Raw genomic sequence first — 12,030 nt, forward strand, 5'->3', positions numbered from 1 at the left:
TGTATGACAGGGAGCCATGGAGAGGGGCCTTTCCTCCTACTCCCAAGCCCATCATCCCCGCCCTCTCCTTTCCCCCTCCCATGCCCTCCTCTTTCTCGCCCTTTCTACCCTCCTCCTGGCCCTTTGCCCCGAATCCACCAGTGGGCGCCCTCCGCCAAGGGAAGGGAACTCCAGGTGCTTCCCTATTGGACCACTGGAGGGCGAACGTCACGGCTCTCTTTCCAGAGAAGGTGGCAGAGGTAGTGAGCCTTGCCTCTCTAGGACTCCGTACTCGCTTTCCTCAACACCTGGGCCCCGCAGGAGGCGGTGAGGCTGCTGGAAAGTCTGGCGGCGGCGGTGGGGGGGACATCCAGACGTGCCACGGGTGAGGGAGGCGGCTCTTCCCCCGTCCCATGCTCTCCAGCCGCCCTCTGCATGCAGGGGGGGGGGATGGGGAGCCTGGCGGAGGGCCAGCAGGAGAGGAGAGAAACTGAACGAGGAGAAGCAGGATTCGCATCGGGCTCCCCGAGGGCCCCATCCTGTCTCCGCAGGGGGAGGAAAGCGGGGGGAGGGGCGGCCTCTCCAGATGCCTCCATCCCGGTTTTCCTTGGGGGGGGGGGGGCTGGGCCTGCACTGGCAGGAGCCACTTCTCCCAACTTGTCCACACCCTGAAGCTGCTGAATCCCCCTTTCTGATCCTGGGCGTCGGTTTTTCTCTTCCTCCCAGATCCGGAATCGCGGAGCCCTCAGCAGCCTTTGCAAGCCAGGATTTCCTCTGCGGGGGAAGGAAGGAAGGACCAGCAGGGATCCGTCCTGCGGCCCCAGAAATGGTCCCCTGAAGGAAGAGGCCCCTGGAAACCCCCAGAGTCCCTGCAGCCCTTTGGAGCTTCTGTGCCAGAGAGAGGAAGGATGGAGAGCGGAAAAGGCCCTGTGGCTCTTCAGCCTGGGAGCTGTGGGGAGAGCTGGACCAGAACCGGGCAGAAGATCCTGCAGGAGGGAACCCTCCTCCCTTCAGAAGTTCCACCCTGGAGCTCCATCCAATACCGGGAGGCTGAAGGTCCCAGAGGACTTTGCAGCCGACTCCATGACTTGTGCAGGCGATGGCTGAGACCAGGAAAGCACACCAAAGCTCAGATGCTGGACCTGGTGGTTCTGGAGCAGTTCCTGGCTCTTCTGCCCCCAGAGATGGAGGGCTGGGTGCGGGAGTGTGGAGCAGAGAGCAGCTCCCAGGCGGTGGCCCTGGCGGAAGGCTTCCTGCTGAGCCAGACGGAGGAGCAGAAGGAGCAGCTCCAGTGGCAGGTGGGAGACTTTAGGGAGCTCGGAAGGGAATAAAGAGAGTGCTTGAATGCTTCACCCCTCCTTCCCAAACTTCTCCCACGTTCATAATATGTGGCAATTCACCAGTTCTTGTAGGAGCCTCTGTGGCACAGTGGTTAGAGTGCAGCACTGCAAGCTACCTCTGCAGCCAGCTGCCTACAGTTTGGCAGTTCAAATCCCACCAGGCTCAAGGTTGATGACTCATCCGTCCAAGGTGGGTACAATGAGGACCCAAATATTTGGGGGCAATATACTTACTCTGTAAACCGCTTAGAGAGAGCTGTAAAGGACTATAAAGCAGTATATAAGTCTTAAGTGCTATTGCTATTGTTCTATTGTTCCATTCATCCACACGGATGGATATTGGGGGCTTTGAGGTTGTGAATACAAGAATCCACTTTGTGTCCTGTGACGTACATTAATTCTGCTTCTTCCTTCCTCCTATTTGAAGTGCTGCACTGTGGAGATCAGAGATGCTGAGGGAAAGAAGAACCCATCAAATCCCCCTCAGGAGCTATTTTTCAGGAGGATCCCTTGCGAAGATCCAAGTCAGGACACCGCAGGAGGTAATGGAAGATCCTCCGATTCCACATCTTCACTCCTCCTATAGAATATCTCCTCCTATTTTTTTAATTATGCATTTGGAAATTATTTATTCCTTACAGAGAAACAAAGAATGAAGCTTTGTGGTTTTTATGATGGAGATCAAACAGCGGTTGAACCTCCAAATCAAGTAAGAAAGGGAAAAGGTTATTAGATTTCTACTCTTCCTTCAGGAAATGAACCGGGTGTGCAGAGTGTTCTCTCCTTCTGTTTTCCCTCCTTGTTTGGCCTGGATTATTTTTGTGTTCTTCCACAACATGGAGAGCAGAATAGCAGGTTCAAGTTGCTGTCAGCCAGCATAGTTTCCCCTGGTTATCTTCTTCTGCTAGGTTCTCCTCCAACTTGGAGTTTACAAGAAGTAATATTTTAAAAAGTCCTTCAAGAAGTAGGAATAAACCTATCACGATAGCAGGAACTGCTAAAGACCCCCCCCCCCTTTAGGCTAATGAAAAATAAATACATTGCCATATTACTATTTTTAAAATTAAACTATTAAACTATTAAAATCCAAAGGGAGTGGCCGTGTTGAGCCTATAATCATGGTACTTTGTCCTACAAAATAATTTCCAGTCCTCTGATTTAAGCCTCATTTAAGAGAGCAAACATTCCCGTTTTTGCAACGGCTGAGAAATGACTTTCCCAAGGAATTTTCTCTTCTTTCTTTTCTTCCTTCCAGCTAGTTGCTCAGACTACTAGATCAATCAGTGATAGAGCGATAGATCCGTTGATCCAGAAGTGGGATTACTTTGCTGAAAGACACTGAAGGTTTTGCAGAATCAATGAACTTAATAATATTTGTTCCCCAAATATTCCTTCTGTGAAAGCAATTTTCAAATTTGCCCATTTTCTCACCTAAAATTAGGACTTGTGTGACCCACAGCCATTTAACTTAATGCATATCTCTGATTTGGGAACAATGGAACAGAATAACAGAGTTGATAGGTATCTTGAGGTCTAGTCCAGGGGTTGCCAACCTTTTGGACTTCAGGGACCACCAAACTCATAATTTTAACTCCCGCGGACCACTAATATGATTTTTGACTGACAGTGTCTTGCTGACATTGGTGGGAAGGTCAGTCCCATATTCCAGAGCTGCAGGAGTCACAGGCCTGGCCCTTTGGTCATCCCGGAACAGCTCCTCCAGTCCATAGCAGGCCGGTGCACTTGGGTGGAGGAGGAGCTGCTCCGTGACGACCAAAGGGCCAGTCCTGTGACTATTGCAGCTCTGGAATATGCGACCAACTTTCCCACCAACATCAGCAAGCCACCCTAGGGCAGATTTCCGTCCCTCCCACAATTGGTCTTACTTTCCAGTTCCAGCTTGTGTGGTCTACTTAAGGTTTGTGATCGGCTGAAGGGTGGGAGTCAGCAGGCGGTTTTGGGGAGACATTTCTCTGCGGACCACCAAAATTTTCTCACGGACCACCAGTAGTCCCCAGCACATTGGTTGGCGACCACTGTTCTAGTGCAACTCCCTGTTCAGACAGGAAATCCTATAACATTTCAGATAAATAACTGTCCAGTTTCTTCATATACACCTCCATTATTGGAGCATCCACAATTTCTGGAGGAAAGTCATTCCACTGATTAATTGCTTGTAGGTTGGTTCTTGCCTTGAATAGTTTCCATTGATTGCTTCTTGGAACACTGCTATTAAGCCACACTCTAGTCCTTTTCATGAAACTAGACATCCCCAATTCCAGCAACCGTTCTTTATATGTTTTAGCCTCCAGTCCACTAATAATAGTTGTTGCTCTTCTCTACACTCTTACTAGAGTCTCAAGATCTTTTTTACATCTGGCAACCAAAACTGGATACAATATTCCAAGTGTGGTCTTACAAAGGCATTATAAAGTGATACTAACACTTCATGTCATCTTGATTCTATTCCTCTTAATGCAGCCTATGATTCTGTTGGGGTTTTTTTGTGTGCAACTGTAGCATAGTGCTGACTCATGTTTATGTGGTTGTCCACTAGCACTCCAAGATCCCTGTTGCACTTACTACTGTTGAGCTACATATCATCTATTCTATGCCAGTGCATTTGGTTTTTCTTTCCTAAGTATAAAATCTTACATTTCTCACTGTTGATTTCCTTTTGTTAGGTGGGGCCCAATCTGTCGATCTTTCTGTATCTCTGAGTTTATCTTCTGGAGTGTTGGTATTCCTGTCAATCTGGTCTTGTCTGCAAATTTAATGAGCTCCCCTTCTATCCTCTTGTCTAAATCAATGATGAACAGATCTTGCAAATCCTCCCGTTCTGCTCTTTGTTCCATGTTCAGGAGAGTGTTGTGTCCTTCGAGGAGGTGGCTGTGTATTTCTCTGAGGAGGAATGGTCTCAGCTGGATCCTGACCAGAAAGCGCTGCATTCGGAAGTCATGCTTGAAAACCGTAGGAACGTGGTCTCTCTGGGTAAGAGTTTTCTAGATATCGTCTCCTGGGAGGGAGAAGGAAAGGATCTGGCCTTGTGGTTCTCCAAGGAAGGAAAGAGTCCATATCTCTTTGCTTAGATGCTTTCTGTGCCATCTCTTACCCGTATGTTTCCATTTCTATTTGAAAATATCTGTGGAAGCTGAAAAGAATGAGATGTGCTTTTATGTGTCCTCTGGAGCAGGGGTCGCCAACCTTTTCAGGACCACCAAACTCATAATTTTAAATCCTGCAGACCAGTGACCCTGGGAAAATCCCCCAAAAGTCTGTAAGAAAATTCCACAACCCGTTTTCCTACTGATAGATCATTCTTTATTTGGGATCACAGGTCTCCAGCTCCGTTCTCGGGGAGAGAGGGAGAGAGAGAGAGAGAGAGAGAGAGAGAGAGAGACCCTTTTGGCTTCATGCAAGGAAAGCAGCAGAAGTCTTTCTTTCTCTCCCCCAAACTCTGCCAGAAATGAGTCTGCCAGCGCAGCCTCTTGGAGCAGGATGCCTTGCAGGGTCCCAAAGACTCATTTCTGGTGGAGTTTGGGGGAGAGAAAGAAAGACTTTGGCTGCTTTCCTTGCGTGCAGCCAAAAGCAGCAGAAGAAAGAAGCACAAAGAAGCAGCCCGATGGCCAGGCAAGGCACGTGGGGTGCGTTGGGCAAGTTCCCCCCCTCCCCTCACTACCTTGTGTTGTTCACAATGCAAGCAATGCAAGCCTTGTGTTCCCGCGGGCCATGTGGGTGGCACAGCCTTGTGTTCCTGCGCAGCCTGGATTAATTGCTTTGGGGGTGACATATCTCTGCGGACCACCAAAATTTTCTCGTGGACCACCAATGGTCCCCAGCCCAGTGGTTAGCAACCACTGCTCCAAGCACCTGAGGGCAGGGCAAGAAGCAATGGGTAGAAACTAATCAAAGAGAGAAGTAACTTAGAAGTAAGGAGAAATTTCCTTACTTTACAATTTACAATTAATCAGTGGAACAACTTGCCTCCAGAAGTTGTGAATTCTACAGCACTGGAAGTTTTTAAGAAGATGTTGGATAACCATTTGTCTGAAGTGGTGTAGGGTTTCTTGCTTAAGCAGGGGATTAGACTAGAAGATCTCCAAGGTACCTTCCACCTCTCTTATTCTATTCTATTCCTTAATTCAAAGCTGATTCTAAGTGAGATTTGGATAGATAGATAGATAGATAGATAGATAGATAGATAGATAGATAGATAGATAGATAGATAGATAGATAGATATAGATAATTGTAAAGAAAGAGATGTTTCTCTTTGAAAGAAACTTTGAGAGAAAGTTTCTTTGAAAGAATTCTTTGAGAGAAACTTTCAAAGCTTTCATGACTCGTGAATATAGAAACCATCATGTCTATATCACACCACCGTAAGCATGCAGTTTCATCTTTTCCTCTTAACCTTGTTATCATTTTCATTTCCCTTTTGCTTTGAAGGTAATAATGGGCAGGAGAATCAAGATTCCTGTGAACTGTTCCAAGTGATCAATGCTAAAGATGGAATGGAGAAGTTTGGAATTCAAATGAAATTCGAAAGCCATGAGAGAAACCAGTCAAAGAATTGGAATCAGGAAAGCTCATCTTCCACTGATGCTCTGATGCAACACTTTCTTGCCCAAGAAGAGAATATAAGGCAAAAATATACTGGAAAAAGTGTGAAGCTAATCAAACCAAAAGTACAAGTAAATGAACACTATTTAACCCAAAACAAAGGAGAAGATACTATAAGAAAACACAATGGACAAAATTACAATGGGACATTTATTCTTTCTCTTGGAAATAACTTCCTTACAGCTCAAAAAGAGATTGACACAAAAGAGAAGCCTTATAAATGTTTGCAGTGTGAAAAATATTTTAGAACAAGCAGGCAACTTACTATCCATACAAGGATCCACACAGGGGATAAACCATATAAATGCATAGTGTGTGAAAAGACTTTTGCTCAAAGAGGTAATCTTATTTCCCATAAGATGATCCACACAGGGGATAAACCATATAAATGCACAGAGTGTGAAAAGACCTTTGCTCAAAGAGGTAATCTTATTTCCCATAAGATGATCCACATTGGGGAGAAACCGTATAAATGCTTTGAGTGTGGAAAGACCTTTGCTCATAGCAGTACACTTACTTCCCATGAAAGGATCCACACAGGGGAAAAGCTGTACAAATGCTTGGTGTGTGGAAAGACGTTTGCTCATAACAGTGAAATAAAAATACACAAAAGGATCCACACCGGGGAGAAGCCTTTTAACTGCATGGAATGTGGAAAGACCTTTGCTCAAAAATGTAATCTTATTTCCCATAAGATAATCCACACAGGAGAGAAGCCGTATAAATGCATGGAGTGTGGAAAGACCTTTGCTTATAGTAGTGGCCTTAGTGGCCACAAAAAGATCCACTCAGGAGAGAAACCATATAAATGCATGGAGTGTGGAAAGACCTTTGTTCAAAAATGTAATCTTATTTCCCATAAAATCATCCACACAGGGGAGAAGTTGTATAAATGCATGGAGTGTGGGAAGACCTTTGCTCACAGTAGTGGCCTTATTGGCCACAAAAAGATCCACTCAGGAGAGAAACCATATAAATGCATGGAGTGTGGAAAGACCTTTGTTCAAAAATGTAATCTTATTTCCCATGAGACGATCCACACAGGGGAGAAGCCGTATAAATGCATGGAGTGTGGAAAGACCTTTGCTCAAAAAGGATATCTTATTTCTCATGAAAGAAGCCACACAGGGGAGAAACCATATAAATGCATGGAGTGCGGAAGGTCGTTTGGTCAAAGAGGTCACCTTATTTCTCATAAGATGATCCACACAGGGGAGAAGCCCTATAAATGCATAGTGTGTGGAAAGACCTTTGCTCAAAAAAGTTATCTTATTTCTCATAAAAGAAGCCACACAGGGGAGAAGCCGTATAAATGTATGGAGTGTAGAAAGACGTTTACTCGAAGCAGTGATCTTAGAAGACACAAAAAGATCCACTCAGGAGAGAAACCATATAAATGCATGGAATGTGGATAGACCTTTGTTCAAAAATGTAATCTTATTTCCCATAAAATCATCCACACAGGGGAGAAGTTGTATAAATGCATAGAGTGTGGAAAGACCTTTGTTCACAGTAGTGGCCTTAGCGGCCACAAAAAGATCCACTCAGGAGAGAAACCATATAAATGCTTGAAGTGTGGAAAGACCTTCATTCAAAAATGTAATCTTATTTCCCATGAGACGATCCGCACAGGGGAGAAGCCGTATAAATGCATGGAGTGTGGGAAGACCTTTGCTCAAAAAGGATATCTTATTTCTCATAAAAGAAGCCACACGGGAGAAACCATATAAATGCATGGAGTGCGGAAGGTCGTTTGGTCAAAGCGGTCATCTTATTTCTCATAAGATGATCCACACAGGGGAGAAGCCCTATAAATGCATAGTGTGTGGAAAGACCTTTGCTCAAAAAAGTTATCTTATTTCTCATAAAAGAAGCCACACGGGAGAAGCCGTATAAATGTATGGAGTGTAGAAAGATGTTTACTCGAAGCAGTGATCTTAGAAGCCACAAAAAGATCCACTCAATAGCAAAGCCATTTAAATGCATGGTATGTGGAGATAGTTTTATTCACAATGGTCATCTTCTCATAAAAGGTTCCACGCTTCGGAGAAACCATATAGCAATAGCAATTCCACTTAGACTTATATACCACTCCACAATGCTTTACCACACTCTGAGCAATTTAAAAAGTCAGCATATGGTCCCCGGCAATCTGGGTCCTAATTTTAGGGACAGCAGAAGGATGAAAGACTCAATCAACCATGAGCCGGTCAGGATCGAACTCCTGGTTATGGAGAATTAGCCTGTAGTGCTGCATTTTAACCACTGACCTTTATAGGTCTCTATAGATTTGTATGAGTATGATCCAAATGAGACAAGGTTGAATCCAAGAAATTGAAACTTAATGTGGAGAAAAGTAAGATTTTACACTTGGGCAGGAAAAACCAATTACAGGAAACCTGGCTCAAAAACCGTAACAGTGAGAGGGACCTTGGGAGTCTGAATGGATGGTCACTTAAACATGAGTCACGTGTGTGCGCAGCAGCCAAAAAAGCTAATATAATCCTCAATTGTATAGAAGCATAGAATCAAAATCACGTGAAGTATTAGTACTGTTTTATAAAGCCTTAGTAAGTTTTTCTCATCCTTTCTATTAGCCATCTCTCATGACTATTATCATGTTGCTTATATCTTTACAATTTATATTGTTTTATTTGTTCCCTAGTATGCTTATTAGTATCCTATGACTGTCACTAAGTGTTATCTTGTAATTCCTGATGAATGTATTTTATTTTTTTTATGTACACTGAGAGCTTATGCTCCAAAGACAATTTCCTTGTGTGTTCAATCACACTTGGCCAATAAAGAATTTTATCCTATCCTAGTGCAACAGGAAAGATTATCTGGAGCTTAGTTCAACTCTGGGGTCCTTGGGGGCTTCTGAGCTTGGTTGTTTCCTTGGAGACATTGAATTGCCCAACTAGGTAACTGGGTCAGATAAATTCCCTCCATTCCTGAATTTTGGATGCCCAGCAGAAGGTGGAACGTGTGCTCCCCTCCCCCACAAGAGGGAACTGCCATTTTCTGGGGTTTCAGAGGGGAGGAAGGAGAAACTATGTGTACCAGGTGGATGTCATGAACCAAAAAGAATCCAGTTGATCACAATTGGCAGTAGAGGGAGAAGGTGAGGGAAATGGACAAACCTTGGAGTCAGCTGAGGAAGATGGGATTTGTAGCCCTGGGGCAGGTATTTGAAAGAGGATGTAGTCCACAGAAGATAATATCTGGAGGTTGGGTTAAACTCTGGGGTTGTTGGAGCCCTCGGTGCTTGGTTCGCTTGGAGATGTTTCATTACCCAGCTAGGGAACATCCTCAGTGCAAAGTAGAGGGGGGATTGGCTGCCTGTTTAGATGCCCGGCCAGAGATTGTTGGGTTCCCTCCTGGATGGTCCCTTGATTGGAGAATGGTTTTCTGCCTGTTTGTGTGGTGCTGATCCCTGCTTATCTATTGGCTGTTGGAGGGGAGGTGTGTCTTTTTCATCTCTTTTCTAGGTTTTTTAGAATTGTGTAAATGTAATTTATCTCTCTCTGTCTATTGAAAACCAGAGATTGACCTTTTAGGATTACTGGATAAGGAACTTGAAATAAAAAATTGGAACTTTATTAGTGTACAAGCTGACTGCAGCCAGAATTCTTGATGTACAAAACTGGAAATATACCTTCATCCCCAAGATTGAAGGTGGTGGACGGAAGAAATGAGGGAGTGGGCTGAGAGGGTGAGATGAACTGTTTGGACCAGAGAAAAGAAAAGATCCAGCTGTGTTTCTACCTGGAAACAACTTCTGGACTTTGTGCTTGAGGCAGAAGGAAGGGAAATCTCTATTAGGATTGCTTGTCATGGAAATGTACCAAATTCATTTCCTTCCTAGGTTTTTCTTTATTGTGCAAATGTGATTTATCTCTCTGCATCTATTGGAAACCAGAGATTGACCTTTTAGGATTACTGGATAAAGAACTTGAAATAAAAATTACTGTACAAGCTGAGTGCAGCCAGAATTCTTGATATGCAAAACTGGAAATATACCTCCATCCCCAAAATTGAAGGTGGATGGATGGAAGAAATGAGGGAGTGGGCTGAGAGGACAAGATGAACTGTTTGGACCAGAGAAAATAAAAGATCCAGCTGTGTTTCTACCTGGAAACCACTTCTGGACTTTGTGCTTGAGGCAAAAGGAAGGAAAACCTTCCCTATAAGATTTGCTGATTAGGATTGCTTGTTATAGAAATGTACCAAATTTACTAAGAATGAACAGTAGAAGGAAGAATTGAGGCTGAAATTTCATTTTGTATTCTGCTTCCTTGAAAATAGTTTTTCCCTTTCCCTTTTTCCCCTCATCCTACACTTCCCTTTCCCATTTCCCAACTTACTTTAATTTCATTCCATGAGAATCTTCATAAAAAATAACTAAAAGGAGCCTTTGTTTCCTGTTCCACAGCCAAAATAGCCAAATTCCTGGGGGGAAAAGCTCATCCGGGTTCCACAATATATCTGCACTTTTCTACTGGTCAAATTTCTTCCAAAACATTACTTGATGTTTTTCTCTGCTGAAAGAGAGGAAAAAGCTGGCAATGAAGGCAAAGAGGTGGAAATTCTCCGAGGAAAGGAGCGGGAAGCAAAGGAAAAACAGCCCAACTAGATTCCGGGATTTTCCTTTGGGGGGGGGCTGGGTGTGCGAGGAAAAGGGGGACCTGGATTCCTGACCCACAGAAAGTGGGAGGGTCCTGGACATGATGGGTCGAGGAGGGGGAATCGGAAGGAACCGGTTCGTTCAGACGTTTAGAGCAAGAGAGACACATTTTTCAAGGAGGGAAAACGCGTTTTTCTCCTGTGAAGCAAAGCAGCGCCTTTCCCAGAGGATTTCCCAGGAATGTGGGAATCTGGGGGCAAGGATCCATCTGGGCTAGGAAGGATCCCTGCAGATCTTCTCCGCCTCTTCCTGGCTTAGTTGAGGATTCCCTTCGGATTGGGGTGTGTCTTTGACCCCCAAGTCTTCCTTGCTATGGGCTGCCCCTCCCCCCCTTTTCATCCAGTGCAGAAACTCTTCCCATGGCAGGAATCTCCACATACAAAGTGAAGGGGCGGAGGAAGGGGGTGTCCCGGCCAGATGCTTCCAGCCCCAGAGGAGGAATTGGGGCTCTGAATTGAGGGGGGGGGAGCCTTTTTTTCCCCTGTCTTTGGAGTTGGGTGGGGCCAGAACTAGCAGCAGCACCAATGGGAATTCTCCCTGCTTGAGAGTCATCGGTCTCCAGGCAGAGTCCTTTGTGACTTCAGTGGAAGGAGGAGGGAGAGTTCCGTGGGGAGCAGAGAAAGTGGGAGGGGGGAGTCCTTTAGTCTTGGGAGGGGTGCAATTCAAGAGGGGGCTGATGCCAGCCCCAGAAGGGATCCTCCACTTTCTTTGCTCCCTTCACGATTCTCTGCCAGGGATTCTAGCTTTTCCTCCTTATCTCCCCACCCCCATTGAGATCAACAACATCCCTTCTTGAACCAAAAACCGATCTGCCATTAGCGGTGGGTCAGAAAACCCCACAGCGCTGGGAGGCCTTAGATGTGCCGCTACAACAGGAGGATGCTCTGGAAGGATGGTGAGAGTCAGCAGTAGAGAATTGGTGGCGAGAAACTGGAACCTGCTTGAGATCTAGCTGGTTTGGGGTGGAGGAAGGAGGCTTTTTTAGAATGGTGGGAGGAGGCTGCTTGTGATTGAAGACCTATTTTGGATGTGGCCCTCTCCCCTGACATTTCTTCCAGCTTTAGGGCTTTGTTGATTGCAGCTTGGAGGGCATTTTTGCCTTCCCTAACGTATCATTTGCGTTCCTTGTGTACTTCCTCGAAGCATTGAATGTGTTCTTCGAGGTTTGGATCACCCAGCCTTGACTGGATGGTCTTGAGTTGACTTTCGCTGTCTCTCCACTTTGGGAGAAAGTCCTGTAGGTCTTCCTGCAATGTGCGGAGTCTCCCAAGGGACAGCCTACATTTGGGAGTTTCGCAGATATTCTCCAGTTCTGTCCATGATTCTACATAATGACGATACTGCTTGTCCTACTTCCCACTCAATAAGGAGTCCATGGGTGTGGTAGGCTTCCTATGTTGTCT

General features: G+C 45.3%; 1 protein-coding gene across 1 annotated transcript; it reads left to right on the plus strand.

Moving 5' to 3' along the window:
* The first annotated feature begins 267 nt into the window (after positions 1-267).
* Positions 268-8,759, plus strand: LOC113450386 (uncharacterized). The gene is made up of 6 exons (XM_087919175.1): positions 268-364; positions 706-1,277; positions 1,747-1,861; positions 1,961-2,028; positions 4,181-4,310; positions 5,767-8,759. Exons 2-6 carry the CDS (start codon positions 888-890, stop codon positions 7,353-7,355), a joined length of 2,292 nt encoding a protein of 763 aa, XP_087775301.1. The 5' UTR covers positions 268-364; positions 706-887; the 3' UTR covers positions 7,356-8,759.
* The last annotated feature ends 3,271 nt before the right edge of the window (positions 8,760-12,030 follow it).

Source organism: Pseudonaja textilis, unplaced genomic scaffold (genome assembly GCF_049901715.1).
Source record: "Pseudonaja textilis isolate UNSWEBS1 unplaced genomic scaffold, rPseTex1.2 PTEXSCF34, whole genome shotgun sequence".
NCBI lineage: Eukaryota > Metazoa > Chordata > Lepidosauria > Squamata > Elapidae > Pseudonaja > Pseudonaja textilis.

Coding starts and splice junctions, on each gene's coding strand:
- LOC113450386 (XM_087919175.1), top strand. CDS start 888: ATGGAGAGCGGAAAAGGCCCTGTGGCTCTTCAGCCTGGGAGCTGTGGG. Junction 1,278..1,746: donor AGGAGCAGCTCCAGTGGCAG/GTGGGAGACTTT, acceptor TCCTATTTGAAG/TGCTGCACTGTGGAGATCAG. Junction 4,311..5,766: donor TAGGAACGTGGTCTCTCTGG/GTAAGAGTTTTC, acceptor TTTGCTTTGAAG/GTAATAATGGGCAGGAGAAT.